The sequence below is a fragment of the Lycorma delicatula genome, chromosome 8 (genome assembly GCF_047948215.1).
Source record: "Lycorma delicatula isolate Av1 chromosome 8, ASM4794821v1, whole genome shotgun sequence".
Taxonomy (NCBI): domain Eukaryota; kingdom Metazoa; phylum Arthropoda; class Insecta; order Hemiptera; family Fulgoridae; genus Lycorma; species Lycorma delicatula.
In genome coordinates this window covers 8,184,729-8,204,686 of record NC_134462.1, presented here as the reverse complement: position 1 = coordinate 8,204,686, position 19,958 = coordinate 8,184,729, and the positions used below count along the sequence as shown (strand labels likewise).

General features: G+C 29.4%; 1 protein-coding gene across 1 annotated transcript in view; it reads left to right on the top strand.

Moving 5' to 3' along the window:
• Positions 1 to 3,730: 3,730 nt before the first annotated feature.
• LOC142329259 (uncharacterized) overlaps positions 3,731 to 19,958 on the top strand; it is a 61,642-nt gene continuing 45,414 nt past the window's right edge. Inside the window, exons 1-4 of the mRNA XM_075373681.1 lie at positions 3,731 to 3,858; positions 10,916 to 10,974; positions 11,946 to 12,184; positions 14,472 to 14,548. Of these exons, the coding sequence (XP_075229796.1) occupies positions 10,964 to 10,974; positions 11,946 to 12,184; positions 14,472 to 14,548 (327 nt within the window). The 5' untranslated portion in view covers positions 3,731 to 3,858; positions 10,916 to 10,963. The remainder of the gene's footprint in view (positions 3,859 to 10,915; positions 10,975 to 11,945; positions 12,185 to 14,471; positions 14,549 to 19,958) is intronic.

The window sequence follows — 19,958 nt, the reverse complement described above, 5'->3', positions numbered from 1 at the left end:
CTTCCTTCAGCCTCTCTACTTGCCAGATCTGGCTCCTTATGATTTTTTCTTATATCCTAAATTAAAATCAGTGATGAAAGGATGCTATTTTGAGACTACTGTTGACATTAAAGCAAATTCTTCATGGATTTTAAAGGCCACTTCAAATGAAGCTATCCAGGACTGCTTTACGAAGTGGAAAAGTGTGTGAGTTGGGAAGGGGAGTACTTTGAAGGGGACTAGGACCAATAATCTGTAAAATTAATAATAAAAAATGAAAAAATAAAGTTCAGTTATATTGATATATATATAGACAGCACTTTCATTGTATGAGAAGAAAAACTCTTCAAAAATTAAAAAAATATTTTTTTTATCGCACCTCATATTTGTCATTGAATATTCTTTTTCAGCATTATTAGTACCACTTATATGAGAGCATTATTATTTATACCCTCATGGTGAAATTTTCATATACTATTTCTATCCATTTTTTTTTTTGGTCTCCTTCAACTCTTGCTAAGCTTCACCATTAAATCTTCACAAAAATATACTGCATTTCTATACATCGAATACATCTTGCTTATATGTTTCAGTGAAGCTTGTAATATACGTAATCATTGAATCGACCAGGTATTATTCATGTTTTCCTATTATATTCCATCTTTCAGTGTCACAAATTGGTTGTTGATTTAACCATAGCATTCACATTCATATCAAGTGATCCCACACCTTAGTATGATGTAACACAATATTGCCTTTTTTTTCCAATTTTATACAAAGAATTTATTTTTTAGTGTAATTCCCATATTTTTTTTTACCACTTCATTAAAATTTTCATCCATTGTGATGTTTGATGTGTATTATCTTTATAGTTTTTAATGTACCTACCAACTCTAGCTTGTTTATTTATCTAAATATTTCTTTAGTGCGCACTAATGGTTACAAAAACTTGTTGTAATATCTTCATTTAACACAGATATTTGCTATTCAATATCTTTTATTCATCCATGTTTAAGGTTTTTTCTAAGCTAAAAGTAAAAATATTGAAGTCGTTAAAGATTAGAAAGTATGAAACATAATTGAGAATGAAGAATGTAATCTTTAAACTGATATGCTTAGATTAAAAGATTAGTGTAGAATAGGAGGAAATAAAATTCTATGTCAAATCAATCAAATGACTGACAACAAATTTTCTAGTAAAGAACTTGTATTTAAAAAAAAGTCTATTTGAAATATGGTAAGAAATTTGTACAAATTTTGAAAAACATTTTGTGGTAGTAATATTTTTGTTAAAATATTTTGTCTGTAGTGTGTGGATAGGTTTTACAGATTGTTTTCTGTTTGGACTTAAAACTTAAGGATAGATATTGAAAATAGCAGTTTGGACTGAATTCAAATGAGATAACAAAATCCAGATCAAGAACAGATTTATTTACATTAATTTGTTATCTATGATAATGTAAAATTGATGAGTTTCAAATTAACTCTATTCCTTCAACCTATGAATTATATATAATGATACTGTGTACTTTAAACAATGGTATCATTAAAATGATGGAATTTTAGTCATTTTTATATAGTATAAAAATGGATAAATGAAAAAGAAGTGCATTCATTAGCAAAAAGTAAATTCATTCTACTGCATAGTGATAAGCTCATTTTTGTGGCTAGGTATGCTGAGACATGTGAGTTAGTTTTCTTGATTTAAAAAAAAATAAATTTTTAAACAAAACTGTGCTACAGTTCAAACTATCATTATTTTCAATACTAGTGACATTATTATTTTTCCACTTTGGTGTGTAATAAACTTTCATAATAAATAAAATAATAATTAAGTTCTGTAATAGTTTTTTAGAGTGTCATTCTTACATTTAGACTGATTGTCAAAAATGTCTGGAAGTGTAGAAAAGGTTTCAGCATAACTTGAGTCATTGTAGACTGGCAGTTTTATTAAATGAAAAAATACAACAAAAATATGCTCCTGCAGTAACTCTGAGTTTAGAAATTGTAAATGCACAAATTATATAAGTTAATGCCCAGATTGGAAGGACTGTTTTAGATGGTTGGTGAGGGGATACTGTTGTGTGGCAAAACACATGTGAGTGTCACACACTAAACTCAGTACATGTCTGTGTCATTCTACAGACAAAAACCCTTTCTCTTGACATGTGGTGTCATACCTTTCTGTGATAGATTTTATATCACTTTAATCTTTTTATTTAATACTTTGTTTTGTGTATCTTTTTATATAAAATATAATAAAAATAATATTTTTTATTAAAAAATGGTCAGCTTCAATTTTCATGAAAAATAGTTCTATAAATGTTGGTTATGTAATATTTCTCTTATTTTTATTGTTTATGGCCTTAAATACCCTCACATGTATTTGAATAGATGAATAATGGACACAAAATAATAAACTCTCGTGTTCAGTACACCACTGAGAGAGAATTATATAAGTTTCTCAGTTTTTTAAAAATTGTACAAATAATTTTGATTTTCGTGAAGTTAATGTATTGATGTTACTGGAATTTATGAGAGTATGGTGAAAAAAATTATTTGAAGGATGAAAATAAACCTCTACCAAGTGTCAGCTGCAATTTCACATTTCAAAAGTAACAATCTGAGCACAAAAATAAAATTATGTGGACAGTTTTGTTCTGTGCATTATCCAATAATAGATAAATCTATTTTATGCAGTCAAAACAGACACTCTGACAATCGGTAAGTTGCTAGCTGCTTAAAAAAAAGATGACATTATAAACTGTAGCATAGAATATTTAGGAAAATTTATATCAAAACTTGGATTTAAGAAAAAAATAGGAAAGAAACTAGTCCAAATGCAAAATTCTTTTTAAACATCCAAACATTGTAGCTTGGCATATGTGCGATAGGTAACCAGTGAAGTTTGATGATTTTTGTCATAAGAATGTTCAATACATTTAAAAAATCCATGTGGAATTGATTGATGAAATTTACTGCTAATAGCAAATATAATTTGGTGGAAAAATAAAAGCCAAATTTTGCTATCATAAAGGGGAAGAATGAAGTAATTTGCAGTCGATCAAAAACCAACAGTACAACTTACGAAATTGTGAAAAATTTCAGAATAGAGTAAGGTTTATTGTGGATTAATTATAATTGAGCTAAAAGTTAGATACTATGTTGCTACTACATACATGTTGGCATGTTAACCTACAATTTTAATAAAAATCAACTGGGATTTTTTTGTGATAGAATAATATATACTTCTAAATTAATATATTTTATAGATTAAATATAATCCTGTAGAGAATGCTTATACTATTAAACTGATACCTTTCCATACTATTAGGTATAACAATTGATTTTTATAATTAAAAAAAGCAACTTTAAAGCTTTCATGTTAAAACATTTTCAAGCTGATAACCACTAAATTAAGTTATCCCGTCTAATCGATATAAAATTCCAATAAGTCGGTTCGGTTATTTTTGAATAAGCTTGAACAAACCGTTACACAAAACTATTCGATTTGTTAAAGTTTACTAATTCATCAAAAAACGTGCGTTGCGAGCAAAATGTTGTTAAATTTTATAACTTTCTTAAATACACAAAATAACGTAATCTATGTTACGTCTTACATTTACAAAACGACGAAAAATGTAAGAAAGAATAATTTTTCGGTTTTTTAAAAATATTTTTATATATTTCATTTCATCTTTAATTCTGCAAAATCTTTAGTTTTTTTTATTATTAAGTAGTTGGGAACGTTGGTACTTCAGTTCCGGATATTTGGTTGTGTCTGGTTATAGTTCTGTTGCGGACCAATGCTTTACGTTATCGAGTACAGAAACTTCTAGTAAATACTGACAGTGTTTTAATTGTTATTGTTCTCTTACGGTAAGTTAATAAAGTATCTTTTAAAAATTTTGCAAGTAATAATTTTGAATGGGTGTTTATTTTAAAAGGGGTGTTCATATTTTACGAATGTTAAGTTTAGTTATGGTCGTGGAAAGGACGCTTATAATAATGGCTGCCAGTATAGCCGGTCCTCTACGAATTTCATGATTGTTTCATTCGTAAATGTTAATTTTATCAACATTAGCAATAAAAACTTAATATTATTACAATATTTCAACAATTCTGTTAAATATTTATAAAATTACCTATACATTTTATTAAGTTGCTGAAAAACGACAGACGCTGGTTGCGGTTATGACTGCTGTCTTTTAAAAGATGAAAATTGTACTTTATAATAATTTTATATAATGGCACTTGATTATTGAGATCTGTAACCGTATGCCCTATTGGAATTCCTTAATTTTATTTGTGGGTTTTCCGGTGTTTTATTGGCAAATTTTATAATAGGTATATTAGAAGATGGCGTCGTATTTCAGAATTCATTTCCCAGGTCTATATTTGATACAGTCGAATGAATAATAGAATAATATTGAGGATTTGACGGAAATATACACATTCATATGCGATAGGACAAAAAGTTATTTAAAAGATTAAACAAAAATTGATTGTAATTTATTCATCTTTTTTTCTGACCGCGTTTTCTGTTTACAAGACTTGCAATTATATTTCATTTTATTTGAAGCTAATAAACCGTTTCTTTTGGTAACTTTGTTTACTAATACCACAGAAACTTATAATGGCCAATCAATATTTGCATTAATCATTTCAACTATCGTTATGGAGCCAAATTTTATGAGATTTACTTTTTGTTAGATATTTTGATTAAAAATACGGAGTAAATTAGTAAAAATAATTATTTGTAATAACTAGATTAAGTTATTGTTGGCTTGCTTAAAATATGATTTTTTTTTGTTTGATTACATTTTATGCTGATGTAATTGCCCGTTGATTTATTACTATTTGTCTGGTTGAGTTTTATTGTCTATCCAGTGAGACACTGAATTATTTTGGTGAAGTTGTGTAATTTGCTTTTTTTTTTGGTGGTGCAAAGCATAAATCTTGTGTTATGATGGAGAGATTAAAGTTGTTTGAGTTGGCGATATTTAACAAAAGTGAAAAATGTTGTAACTGAGACATTGAAGTTATTTCTTAAGAGATTTTTACTGAAATTTGCAATGCACTATTATTTTATTTCAGAACCTTGTGTGCGTCTAATCCTGGCTGTGTTAAATCATAGTTTTGGAATGCATGCAAGCTATGTTATGAAGTGTGGGTTAACATTTATTGTAATTTTATGCGGATATCATCATGTAATAAAAATAATAACCCCTTTCCTCCCTCATTGTTTTTTTTCTAAATTATATTACAGATTGTACACATGTTGATTATCTCATTTTTCCTTGTTCAGATAGTAAGAGACTGCATTGTGCTTGCTTTCATTGTTATACTCTTATAACCAGCAATTACATAATTTTTAGTACCCAATAAACCTTGTAGGTTAAATACCAGTATATGAAGTATAGTACCAGTATACCAGTATCCAAAGAATAGTGTAGGAACTTTTAAACAAATTAAATATATTTTACTTAATAAAAATTTGATAATAAAATTTAATATTTTACTTAATAAGAAAGTTGTAGCGGTATTTGTTTTTGTTTTGGTCATTCCTTACCATAAGAGTTTGTCATATCAAAAGTTGTTTCAGACAAGTTTTTGGCAATGTTTAGAGGATTAACGACCATTTTAAACATTCGATACGGTGCCTATTAAGGGAGATATGATATTTTTTTGTCTCAGAAACCCTAGTTTTTCCATCTGTTGGGGCAGTGGTTGGTGATATGAAAATACTTTACTTACATATGTTTTAGGCCAGTTTCCAAAGAATAGTAGGAACTTTAAATGAATTCGATATTTTACTTAATTAGAAAATTATAGCAATATTCCATCCACCCCATGGTTTTATTTTGGCAGTTAACGAACTTTACAGAGATTTTGGGACGAGTTATTTTTAAGAAACAATTTGAAAGTGATTGGTTCAAAACTACAGCAGTTATCGTTTCCGCAAGAAAGTGGAAAAATATATATATAAAACTTTGGACCTGGTGGTTTTGGGGTCAGGGGGATGTGATATGGGACGACTTGTAAAAAAAACGTAAAAAAATTCCAGAAGACGAATCATGGTACCCATTACAATAGCTTTTTTTTAATGAAATCTACCTATATACCTAAAATGGATTATTGATTCCGCTTGTGAAAGCAGTGGGAATGTGCTTGTAGAATGCTAAACTTAGCTGGTCTACATTAATTGATATCAGGAAACTCTTAGAAGCAGATGCTAGTGGTTCTTAAATTAAAATTCAAAAGTAAGAAGTATACACTTAAATATGAAATAGATGATGTGAACAGGTTGTTATTGGAAGAGAATTTCTAAAATATTTTGAATTCTATAAGAATTTTTGTCGCGAGGAACTCAATTTACCACTGGTTGGGAAACTTGAGAAACATTATAAAATCGATGAGTTTTCAATTCAGGAATTGTAAAAACAATTGACTTGATTTTGTGTGAACAAGATGATGTAATCGTGAAATGTGCATTTTCTCTTCAAGTATTCTCTTTAAGTAGTACTTCTCTCTCTCTACACCTTTTAAGGCAGAAAGCTTGTGCTGTAAACTTAGTTCACATTTATTTTTCAGATCAAGTAACTGCATTTCAAAATGTCCAACATCAATATTAAAGGGGGGGGAGAAATTTATTTCAGATTCAGTTACATTCAGAGGCTTTATAACAAAGGTTAACATAGCATTACCATTTCTAAAATCCTTGAACCTATTGAGAATAGCTTCTTTTATATTTAACAATATTGTTTTAAAATAGCAGGTTTCAATATTAACCTTCTTTTCTCGACAATATTCTAATAGGTATGGAAGTTGATAGTTTCTCTTTCAATATGTTCAGCAAAGAGCGATAATTTATTTTTGAATAAAATTACTTTTTCTAACATCTAATAATTTTCTAACACCGTGTAATTTCTAATTAAGTTGATTAAGATGGCCAGTAACATCCACCATGAAATAACATTTTTTGATCTATAGATCATTTGTTATCTCTGAATAGTGTATATTTTTCTCTAGCAGAAATGCTTTTATTTCGGTAAACAAAGAAGCAAGGCGTTTTAAACATTTCCTTTTGATAACCACCAAACCTTGTTATGTAACAGAAGATCTGCATATTCACTCTCAACCTCAATTAAAAATTCTTTAAACTGGCGATGGTTAAGAGCCTTAGCTACAATAGAGTTGATAATATTAATCACCAATTCCATCACATTGCAAAGGTCTTCAGTAAAAGTCTGTGAACATAGTGCTTCTTGATGAAGATCCAAAATATATAATTTTTTACTTCACTCAAAAGATTTCCTGGGTTATAATTTACTTACAGGAATGTAAAACTGCAGGCAGAATGCGACTAGGCTCGCCTGTACAACTCGCAAGAATCACAAACACTGTCTTCTTCACACCGAATAAAAATAAAACAATGTCTCTAGAAAAAAAACTTTACAAATGCTATCATTTTAGTTGTCAAAGGATTGCTTCCAGCAAAAAAATTGAAACAAATAGTTGAACTACAGTTCAGTACGTAAAAAATTATAAGGTATAATGAACGCACGATCAAGAGTAACTAAGTTAATGGTTATTTTTTAAACAAGCCTCTTTCAAAAAACTTGCGTAGCAAAACTGTTTACATTTAACTTTTAAGGTAATTTTCTAAATTATTTTACTAGCCTGCTAAAAAGTAGTCAAAGAGCCACATGTGGCTCGTGAGCCACGGTTTGCCGACCCCTGTCATAGACTGTATCATGTGGAAGAGTACCTCAATTAGAGTTGGATAACATCAATCTTAAGTATTTTGGGATGTTGTGTGTCAGTAAAATGCATCTACCCAAATCTGGTGTTAGACGTGGGTAGGGGCTGGCCTGAGGGGGTCCGGATTGATAAAAATCCGGAAGGGAACAGATGGATTCGTTAGATTTACGGAGAAAATAGTAAAAAGGAGTTTTTCCCCTTATAACTCTTTTTGGACTTTCACAAAGTCAATACCTGCTTGGGTTATTGCTAGGCGAGAAGAATTACTGCCAAGCCTAACCTCAAACACCGTTAGTGCAGAAAACGAAATGAAACAGCTTTTAGCTGGTTAGCCGCCGACAAAGTCCTGCTGATTCTGGTGGACGTTACTAAAGTTAATTGGCCAATGACCTCTGAGTGTTTTATCAGCTATGATGCCTACACAAATAAACGACTACTTTGTGATGATACTATATATTTTTTTGTTTGGTTGTCCATCATATTCCAATATGAGATATTTAAGTTGAGGATGTTTTAGGCTCACAATTACCAAATATTTTAGTTTTTATTCTGCCGCTATATCCAACTTTTTATGATTCCGTAGGCCTATTTGCCCAAATTATTACCATCACTTTTGAATATATTGCTGTGACCAATGATACAGTTTTTGTGAAAACGTTTACTTAATTATTTTAATTAATTTCAGATTAAATTTTTTTTTCATTTATGAATACAGTAATGTAAACTGAATATTTTTAATTGTGTTGTTACCATAATCAGAAAGAAACTACAGGTTCTAAAAATTGCAGTAACCTATATTATATTGACAACATTTCTTATTTACAACAGATTGACAAGCATGTCACTTTGTTCAGTAGGATGAAGCTCAGACAATACTGTTTTTATACCTCCATCTTTGTTTATAGCTATATAAAACAGTACTGTGGTCCTCCACAAATATGAACTTTGCTTTCTCAACTTCTTAGTGAATCTTCTACAATTTTCCTTATATTGTAAAAAAAAAAAAAATCATAATTCAGATGAGAATATTTATTGGTAGTGTAAAATCAAAAAGACGAAATAATATTATTCCTGTTCTTTGATGATGTACTATTATCTACATAATATGATATACAGCACACTACTTCCCACATCTTTTGTATTTTGGCTATTATCAGACTGTCAGTTATGGCGCTTTATATTTTAATTAAGTTCATGGTTTACTTGTTGCTTGGGCTTTTAATTAATTTTATTCTTATGTTAGATGAAAAACTGGGTACATATTTGAAAGAACATACAATAATACTGATCATATGAATGTTGTCTGGAGTGTGATAGTAATGTAGCCCTAAACAAAAGTCTTCCATTTTAAATAAGTACAACAGTTATGGACAGTGAATGGAATAAAGCATTGAAACACTACAGTATTAAAATTTTTTAGTTTATAAGCATGTGGTTTGAAAACTGAAATTTTATTTTTTTGCCCAACAAAAAAATATAAATTTCATGGCAGTAAAAGTGTGCTTTTTTACCTTCACCTATAGGATTTCATGAGTAATCAACTCAAACATAAAGTCAACCTCTGTTGATCCTTTTTCTTACCTTCAAGAGATGTATGTTTTTGTTGTTTAGCAGAACAGTTTGAAGCTGAAGGGGGCTGAATAAGATAGATAAGAATGAAACAAAATCAAATTGTGAACATATAATTGAATATGGGTGGGTAGAGTTTAACAAGACTATGTTTTCTAGTAACACGTAGCATTGACATGCTTTTAAGTTATCAAGCAACACATATATCGAGCCACAACAATCTGACTGCCGGCAGTGATGTAACTGTCTTAATATAGAAGGGTTTACTCATCTTACCATAAAATATAGATACAATTTTGTGAATCTGGACATGAACGCCGAGCACAATATGTAGAAAGTCTGTAATGAAGTAACTCACATACATGCCGTATTTCAGAAATCACAAACACTATTTTGTAGGACATCAGCTAAATTTATGACATCTGACAAATTACTAACATATTCATGACATTTTTACTGATATCAGAGTTCTGTAATTATAGATAATCAACTATTGCTGGAAATAGTGTGTTAAACTGAAACTGTGATGTTTCTTTGGATGAATGATAGGGTCAGTTCTGAATTAATGATTTCCTGACCTTTAAAGGTATTTAAACTGACTACGGATCACTATAAATATTTATATATTGTGTATATTTCATACAATATATAAAAGCCCATGAATTCCACAAATTTGTACGCTTTGTGAATAACCCAACACAACATTAATCATTCCATTTGCCAATTATTAAACACATTTTCTGATCGTAAGATTAGCACCATAAATTTTGATCTACTATGCCGCTGAGGAAGGAACTGCATTGTAATTCTGAAATAATCTGAAGTGTTACTTTGTTGTAGTGTAGAGATATTAATATATTTATATATATAAAAAAAATATATATGTATTTGCTGTTGACATTTTGCAGTTCATAACAATGGCAGTTAAAAGTTCTGAAAAATAATTTATTAATTGAATTTTATCTTCATCAACACCATAAATTTTGAACTGTTTTCCTGCATCCTAATGCTTCGGAGAGTGTTTTTGAATACTTTTTAATCAATAATTTGATTTTCCATTGTCATATATAAGTATTGTTAAAATGAAAGCTCAGCTGCACTTTAATTATACTGTTGTATTTTATGATTTTATTTTCTTTCTATTTATAATAGTATCAACCAGCTGCTGAACAGTTTTTGGGCTTAAGTCCTCATTAAGATTTAAATGAAACATTCAGTTGTATTCAGTATTTAACTTTAATAAATAATTATATATGGTTTATTTGTCTTGAAGATTAAGTAACTGATTAAACTGCAATTATTATTATTTTCTTAATTGAGACTAGAACACTCAATAACAGTTTGTGAGCAGGTGTTTAGATTTTAGTTGATCAAAGAAAAGAATACATTAGAATTACTCATTTAATGAGGATATGTGTTTTTCAGTTCATTGAAGGTCTCTTAGAACTATTACAATTCTGTTGTTATATATCTTATGTTAATTTGTTATGTTTATGATGTATTGTTAATTTCATGCTTTAAAATACTGGCAATTTATTACTATATTGTTTAAGTTTTATGTTAATGAAATTCATATAATAATTTTTTTTTATTTTTGTTTTAGGATTGACTTTATTGGAAAAACTGATCAATTTTATAAGTGGTATTCATCATGAGTTACAAGTAAGTTCATATCAAGTATATTACATTAGTATATTAGTATTAGTATGTTTTTGTATTCCAGTAAAGAATGTTTTTTTACTAATTAATTTGTTTGTTGGCATCTAGCTATTTTTTTTTTGTTTCTTTCACAACATTTCACAAATTGCCAAACAATTTTGATGTGAAAAAATTACAATCTTGAAAACATTTAAGAAATTTAACAATATTTTTTTTTGTTTGCTGGTGTATGAGTCAGGAAACTAAACTTAAGAAATGATTTTTGAACTATTTTATGCACAGTAACTGGTACATGAAATATTACAACATCAGTTTCTAACATCTATGAGATGTGAAGTAGTTATTGGCAGATTAGTTACAAAAATTTTATCAATTATAGATACATTCTTTGTTGCCAACCACCTGGTTAATTTTTGAGACAAAATTTTCACAATTATTTATTTGTACATTATAGCCTGATATCCATTCCAGACTGTTTTGTGTTAAAAAATTTAGATGATGACCCTTTCATTTTAAAATTTAAAAAATTTAAAAATTTGTTTAGTCAAACTATCAAACTGTTTGGCAGTTTTTATTCAGACATTGTTACAGTAAATTGTTGAAGGAAATGGGTTATATTGAGTCAGTGTGGTTAGTGACTAAAACTTGTTTGAACAAGCATATTTCATTACTGTTGGATAATTTAAACAGTAACAAACATACAATTTAAATAAATGAATGGCAAAATTCATTGATTAAATTGAAGTTAGTAAGCACAAGTCACTTTTTAACATTAAAGTATGGATTCATACATTTCTTAATGGTTGTCTTACAGACTTGAAAAATTGGACTTCAGTAGTCGACTAGAGTTGTATTTGTTACATTGAAGTAAATTGATTTTTTTAATTAGTTTTTCTTTTTCAGCACAGCATATTTTTAAGTCTGCTAACCATGGAATTGCATGGGTTTTTAAATAATGACTCATTATGTTATAGGAGCTATAGGGGTCGTGGAGGAGGTGGATTTGGATCTAGAGGTGGAGGTGGAAGTTACAGAGGCTCAAGAGGTGACAACAATTGGGGTGGCGGTGGAGGAGGTGGAGGGGGCGGTAGTCGTGGTAGAGGTGGAAGCAGTGGTTTTTCAAGCAGTGGCAGAGGCGGTGGCCGTTTCAGTAGTTGGGAGAAAGAGGGGGGAGGCTCTTATGAATCACGAAGTAGATATGCAAGTGAATATGGTAATTTTTTTTTTTGTTTTTTCAATCAGGTTAGTGATTTTATTCAATTATTGGGTGTTAATTTTTTATTTGTGTGATAATTAGCATCTTTTATAATGTTGAGCTGATTTAATACAATAAACATTTATCTTCTTAAACTACATTGTTTAATCTTTATATAAAATTTTTGATCGCTCTAATTTAAAGTGAAATACCACTAATACAATCATTGAAAAACACTGTATAATTCACATGTTCAAATGCAAACCTGTGACAGAAGGATAGCATCATTCAGTGTAGTACAGTCTGGAACATATGCAGACAGTGAAAATAAAATAATTGCAACAATATTTTTTAGTTTTGTCAGGTCTGATGTTATTTTTAGTGAAGTAATTTATATTTTTTAAGTGTTGTTGTATTATATATTGTATTCAAAATACTGTTTAAAATATGAATGATGTAGCATTAGTAGCTAGAATGATGTAGCTTTAGTCTTTTTCTCTTATTTGACCAGAATAAAACCGTTATTGTAGTTCATTGCTGGGGAAAATTGAGGTGATTTAGAGTTATCTGATATATATTTAAACCGCAAAGATCTGGTATGTGTGAGTAGTTGACAAAATTCTCAGTTATGGCATTGGCACTGCAATGGAATGCATGTTAGTGTGTATAAGTAGACATTGTTTCTCTACAACTGAAGTGTCGAGAGGGAATATTAATTTTATTTACAAATTATCTTTGAAAGTATTTTTGTAAAATGCCATTATAAATATCATACAGTTGAACTGGTATCTATAACTACTGGATAACTTTACTATTTGAAACTTCCAAGTTTCAAATTTTCCTGCTTTTAAGGTACTAAAAATTTAAATAGCTTTACCATTGTTATTAGGTTTCTTCTTCAAACTATCTGTAGATTCAGCAATGTTGCTATATATTTCAGCACCCTCTAATGTATTTTTTGAAATTATTTAGACATTGATCTTGGGAGTACAGGTTGTAAATATTTTAAACATTGATTCTTGTGTTAATGAGATAAAATCAGCACAGATATGGATTTTAAACGTGGAAATTGGTTAAAAGTTGTAAAATATGTATGTACATACTAGAATTGAAACATTGTACTCATATTTGTAATGTTATTCTGCTCCATTTATGTAAACTACAGAAATTATTTTTTATCTGATGTAGATGGGGTATTAGGTGTACCATTTCAATGCAGAATAAAAATTTAAGTTTTGTCTGTGTATTAACATCGTCAGTGAAGGCTGTGTTCTATATAATGAGATATTATGGTATAATCAAATGAAAAAAATGACTTTTGTTTAATTCTTTTCCTGTAGCTGCATTTATTTTGTTTTAATGTTTTTGTAACTATTAGTTTTATACTGAGTGAAAGTGAATGTTTTAATGGTTTGAGATGTGGTTTGGTACTATCTATTAATTAACCCAATTATGTTGATAATTTTCTGTGTTTAAATGCTCTTCACTGTATTTTTTTTCACTTTTCTATTGTGAATTAAAGCTAATTGATGTCAGTGCAGTTGAATTTTAATGATAGTAATGAAAAGACATCTGCTGTTCCTTATTTTCTTAGTTAAGGTTTCCACAATCTCAACCTGTTAGTTTACAGTTAGTTTCTAATTTTAAAAGTGAATTTTCTATTAAGTAGATAATTACCATAAAATTTTTCTCAAAATTACAATTGTGATACTGTCATTTAAGTTTCAGCTGAATTAAATCCTACTTCAGTTTTCATATAAATGTAAAAAAAAGTTATTCTGATTTTTCTAACATGTTCTTTTTTAGTAAAGAGTTGAGCTCAAGTAAATTACACGTAGTGAAGAGCTAGTTGTATTCTTATTGTCACATTCATGAAACCAAAAAGTAGGAAAAATCAAATAAAGTAAAAATAATCTGAAAATGACTATTTTCAACATTGGACAAACAAAAAACCTACAAATAAATTGAATAATTATAATAACTTCATGGGGACCTGATTTAATAAGAAGTATGAATCACCATAGTTGTAATTTTATTTCTATAAGTATTTATATATATATATATATATTGCTTATTAAGTATGGGTGTAATTTATAAGCAATTTATTTTTTGTTAAAACAATTTCTAAAACTAACACATTTTAACCAATCAGCTTTTGTTTTTAAATTTTTATCAGTATTTTTTTAATCTATGTAATCATACCATAAAGTTAGGAATGTTTCTTCCCTAGGACAAAATGTTGGTTGCTGTTAGTTTGATGTTTATCGGTGTTTCCTTATTTTTAAGTGACCACTTATTTTTACAGGTAGTGGCAATGATAGATATTCAAGCAGAGGTGGCCGAGGTGATGACAGTTCATATGGACGCCGTTACTCACGACAGGTAGACTAAAACATTGAATAGATGTTTAAATTTTATTTTATTATGAATTTATTATTAATGTTTTAGGATTTTATCTGTCTCTAACAAAGTACTAAGTTTGAATTTGAGGAGGGTTGGTTTTATCATAAAAAATAAAAGAAGATACAATAGAAGTAGGGTTAGTAAATATAACCCTACAGTGAAAATAAATGTATATTACCATATAAAAATTTGTATACACAACACCAGTTTATTTCATTCAGTGGTACTTAAAACTGTACAGCTTAGAAATAGTACTGAATTTCATTGCTTGAAAAATAAATCTATGAATAATTTATTTAGGAAAACCCCAAAAACAGACATTAAAACAGAGAAAAAGGTGTGTTATTTTTAATGAATAGATCATCTTATTTATATAAATAGAGAGATAATACGAAGTAGCAAACAGCTTGAAATTATATACAAACTGTAATTAATTTAAGACAAGTATACCGCAAAAAAAACATGTTTAGTATATTATGCCCAAAATTATAGAAATGAAAAATAGAAATCATTAATAGAAAATGTATAGGTAACATAGAAATAATTATTCAAAAAGGATACATTTAGAAATTGAAGAATATAGAAAGAAGTATTAAAAAGTGGAAATATATACTATTTAGAGAATAAATGTATGTTTCTGGAAAGAAAAACAAAAATTTGTCAGCAAATAAAGAAAATTAAGTTTTTTAAGTAAGGGTTGTTTTGATATAAAAATTGAAATAAGCAAAATAGAAAAAACCTTTTTTATATTCGCTTACCAGTTTCATTATTCTGTTACTGAAGAATTCTGCCTGTGATTTAAAGTGGAGAAAAGGGTAATAATCACTGCAAGATCTGGGCTGTAAGGCGGATGTACGAAGATTTCCTAACAAAATCGTCGCAATTGTTCAGTTGTTTTGTTTGCTGTGTGAAGTCTAGTATTATCATGGAGATACAAAATCCTGTTGGTTTCCTGCGCTTTTGTTTTGAGTTGAACGTCTTAGTTTTGTAAGTGCTTCACAGTATGTATTAGCATTAACAGTTATTCCACGTTCAAGAAATTCAATCAGCATTATCCCTTCAGCATTCCAAACCATAGCCGTCTGCTTTTTAATTGTACTCTCGTTTAAATTTTTTGGGCTTAGGAGGATGATGAATGCCGCCATTACATTGATTGCTATTTTGTCTCAACATTTGAATATCCATGTTTAATTACTGGTCGAATCTTCTGTTTTCATGGATTTTTGTATTCACATTTTCAGTCAATTCATCTGTGAATACAGTTGGACGACCACGATATTCATTGTCATGAACATTCGATCTTCACAAATCGAACAACACCATTGATGAACTTTATCTTTGCACATGTTACTGGGTCCATAAAAATCTACAATTCTCTATGAATATCAGCAGCAGATTGTTTTTTGCTGACAGATAACGAATTGCTGATCGCACTTCACAACTCATGAAATTATTTATTGTAGCACTCATTTCAGCCAGGCTATTCAAAGCAACTATCATGAACAACATGTTAACCTACGAGGTCTGTAAGTAAAGCAATGAGACTGGTTCAGAAATACATGTACTCTCATCTTCGAAATAGTTTCTTGGGAATCCATGCAACCTTTCAAACGGTTTTACCACTGTTCACAGCAGTGTTGTTGGAACTCAATTCCAGAAACTGGAATTTCCTTCAGATGGTCGGTTCTCTATTGTTCCAAAATATCCTTTGAGGTGCTTTAAAAATTCTGGAACAAGATAAAGTTGCAGGGACTCAAGTCTACAGGGATGTTTTTCTTTGCCAAAAACTCGTAAAATTGGAGCGCAGTGTGACAAGGTGTATTTTTACGATGCAGCGTCCACTTATCTTTGATGGCAGGTCTCGTGCAGGCAACTCCTTTCCGCAGTTTTTCAAGAATTTCTCTGTAAATGTACTGCTTTATAGTCTGTCCTGCAGGCAAAACTCCTTATGGACAATGCCATTACTATTGAAGAAACAGATTAGCATGGTTTTGATTATTTTTGTTTTTGGGACGTAGTGAGTTTAAAGTGTGCCACTCCTTGCTTTGGCATTTTGTTTCTGGGTTGTACTCAAATATCCAAAATTCTCATCACCAGTAAATTACAATTTAAAAAAAAATCAGAACCAGCTTCAATTCGCTCTGGAAGGTGGGGCATAATTCCACCCTGTTTTTCTGTTCAACAGTGAGGTTTTTTGGGACCAGTTTTGGACAAACTTTTTTCATGTCCAATTTGTTTGTCAAGATTTGATGGACTGTGTTATGGTTCAAATTTAATTGTTCTGCAATCATTCTGACATAATCGCCAGTGGTACTTATCAAGTCTGATTTGCTCATTGTTATCACTTTTTGACATTAATGGGCTTCCGGAGCATGGATCGTCTGCAACTGATTCCCAGCCATATGAAAATGCTTTAAACCACCTAAAAACTTGGACTCATAACAGAGGGTTATTTCCATACACCCTTTTCAATTTTGGAAAAGTTTCAGTAGCATTCTCACAGAGTTTAACACAACTTGATTGGCAACGTTGCTCATAATTAGTATCACTCATTTTTGTAACACAATAAAAACTCGTTTCACGAAAAGTTTAACGTGTCACGTGGCAACAATACACTAGGAAACCATATGTTCACTAGTAACTTTACAGTGTTGCCACTTTGGCTGCCAAAAAAACAATCTCATTGCTTTATTTACAGACCTTGTATTGTTGCAAACAGAAGATGATCGTTTATATCATTAAACATACTACAGTAGCACCATCTGTTTCCCCCACCTGTAATGGTGGCAAATTTAAAACTTCCCTTATAACACATCTCTTATATGAAAACTTGAGCTTATGTACATAAATATAAATCGATCAACATTTTAAGCAGAAAGAGGTAAGCCAAAAAACAATCTTAATCTGGAAAAAGTTATTGTTTTTAAAGGTTCATTTCATAGCTTACAGGTAGATTAGTTAGTAAATAAGTAATGTGATACCTTTGTCTAATTTATGACTAGTTAAGAGATTCCAATGTTTTTAAATTATATATTTATTATTAGTAATGTAAAATTAAAAAAGTACTACTGTCTTACTTTGTCCCGTAAACATAACAAAGTTGCTTGTGAATTTTAGCTGCAGAATTGTTTTTGACAAAAAATCTAAAACTCAAAATGACTAAACTCTTGTTGCTAACATCTGACTATTTCGTGAAATAACTGACCTATATACAAGTACCATCTGTGACTAAAAACACATGCCTCTTCAAGTCAAGATCAATTTAATAGATAATAATTAATAGCTTTTACTAAAAAAAATTTAAGAAAAATACTAAAATCTAGAAATTATCACACATTTGTCAATTTTGTAACTTATTTTAAAAGAAATAATTGTGAAAAATGTAATTGAAATATGTAGTTGTTAGTAAATATATACACCAATTCTTCATCAGATACAATTTTGTCCAATTTTCTTTTGTGTAAGCTGCTGATTCTGTAAGCGGAAGACAGAAATAAATCTTGAAACAAATAAAATAAAAAAACTAAAGTATAAAATTGCTATATTGATATTACAAAATTATAAACTTTAAGCATGTAGATGATATCACGTTCCATTTTTAATTTAATTTTAAAAGTTCTCAAAAGTAAATAAAAACTAAACCAATTAGAGTTATATGCATATTTCAATATGAAATGATCATTTAAATAAAATAAACATAAAAAAATGAAGGCAAATTGTATTATACTTAGATTTTGTTAAAGATAAAGTGAAAAGTTTGGAGTTATGAATTAGGACTTTTGTCTTATTGTTTTATGAAATAAAACAACAAAGCTTATGTAATTTTATAAATAAACTAGTTTTTTTTACTTTACTGAGATACAGTTCCATTACTGAAGAAGTAATTTTTTTAATTTAAAATTTAATTTAGAAAAGTATATTTGCTAAGTATTTTTCTTTGTTACTAATAAGTTATTAAAAAAAAAAAAAACATTAGAATTAAAAAAGTACTAACCTGATTTCCTGTAAAACATCTCCAAGAAGTTGTAAAACAATTATGTTGAACGAAATTGTAAGAGTATAAAATAAAAACGTAAAATTGAACTACACAATCAAACTGAAGAATTGTTTCTTTTTGCATGCTAATAACAATAACAAAACCATTACTGGATGCTGACAAAGAGTAGTAGAGTATAAAAGAATTCCTTACTCCTGATGAATAGGCGGTCCATGTGTACAGAGCAATTACCCATCTATAATGTTGCCATAGTGTCATTAGCACTGAATGTGTTAAACTTCCCCTGCAAAAATGTTAAGCGGTTTAATATTTGAAGGCTCTTGTTCATTATTTCTATTAGATATGTTGAAAATTGATGGATGTATCAAAATGCTGAAAGAAAGTGTTGTAACAAAACTTAAAAAAATAAATTCCAAAAGGCAGCTGAATGTTCAACAAGATTTGCAAAAGAAGTTGACAAATCTTTCAAAGAATGAAACATTAAAATGCTCCCGTGGCCAGGCGACTTGCCAGACTTAAACCTAATTGAAAATCTTTGGGCAATAATCAGAAATGAATTGTACCACAGAAATTGACTTCATTAAAACAACATCCCTTTGGTTAATTTTTGCTCTTATGAAATAAAAAAAAAAGTGTAGTACATGTTGAATCAATGCCAAACCGTGTACATGAAATTATTAAGAATAAAGGACATATTAATTAGTTACTAGATATTCACAAACTGTACACGTATGATTGTTTTTTGTCTAAATCAAGTAACTTTTCTTTAAATAACATCTATGTTTGAATTAATTTGCACATAATATATTTGTTTGAAAATGTCAGGAACTAGAAAACTGTTTATCCAGAAATGCTTAAATAAATCTATGAAATATTACCCAATTTGGTTTACAATTAAAGTGCTTCTTGTGTCTGTCAGATTACTGTATTAAATTTTTGATTTATTTATATAAAAGTTGTTTTAATGTTTAACTTTTACATAAAAGGCCAGTAAGCATAAAACTACAAAAAAAAAGTTGACAATACACTTACAGGACTTTCCTGTCATGGGAGCTACAGCCATTTTCTGGGAAAGTCTTGTAACTGGGTTGTTTCTAATGGCATGGCTTATATAACAACTTAATTTAAAATATTTATTTTATATAAATATATGTTTTCTTTATCTAATTCAGTGATTCTAGCGAAAGCGCACGCATATACTGTATGTAATTCGCACAGGTGTGGCGGTAGTGGTGGTGATGATTGGCACTAACTAAACAAATGTAATTTTACAACATACATAGAGAAAATTTCCCTTGTGCTATCCATATACAAGTGTAGCCACATGGCTTAATGCACCAGGTACGAGTCAACTGGATCCAGTTCGAGACCTAGCCAGAAGATTTACTTTTT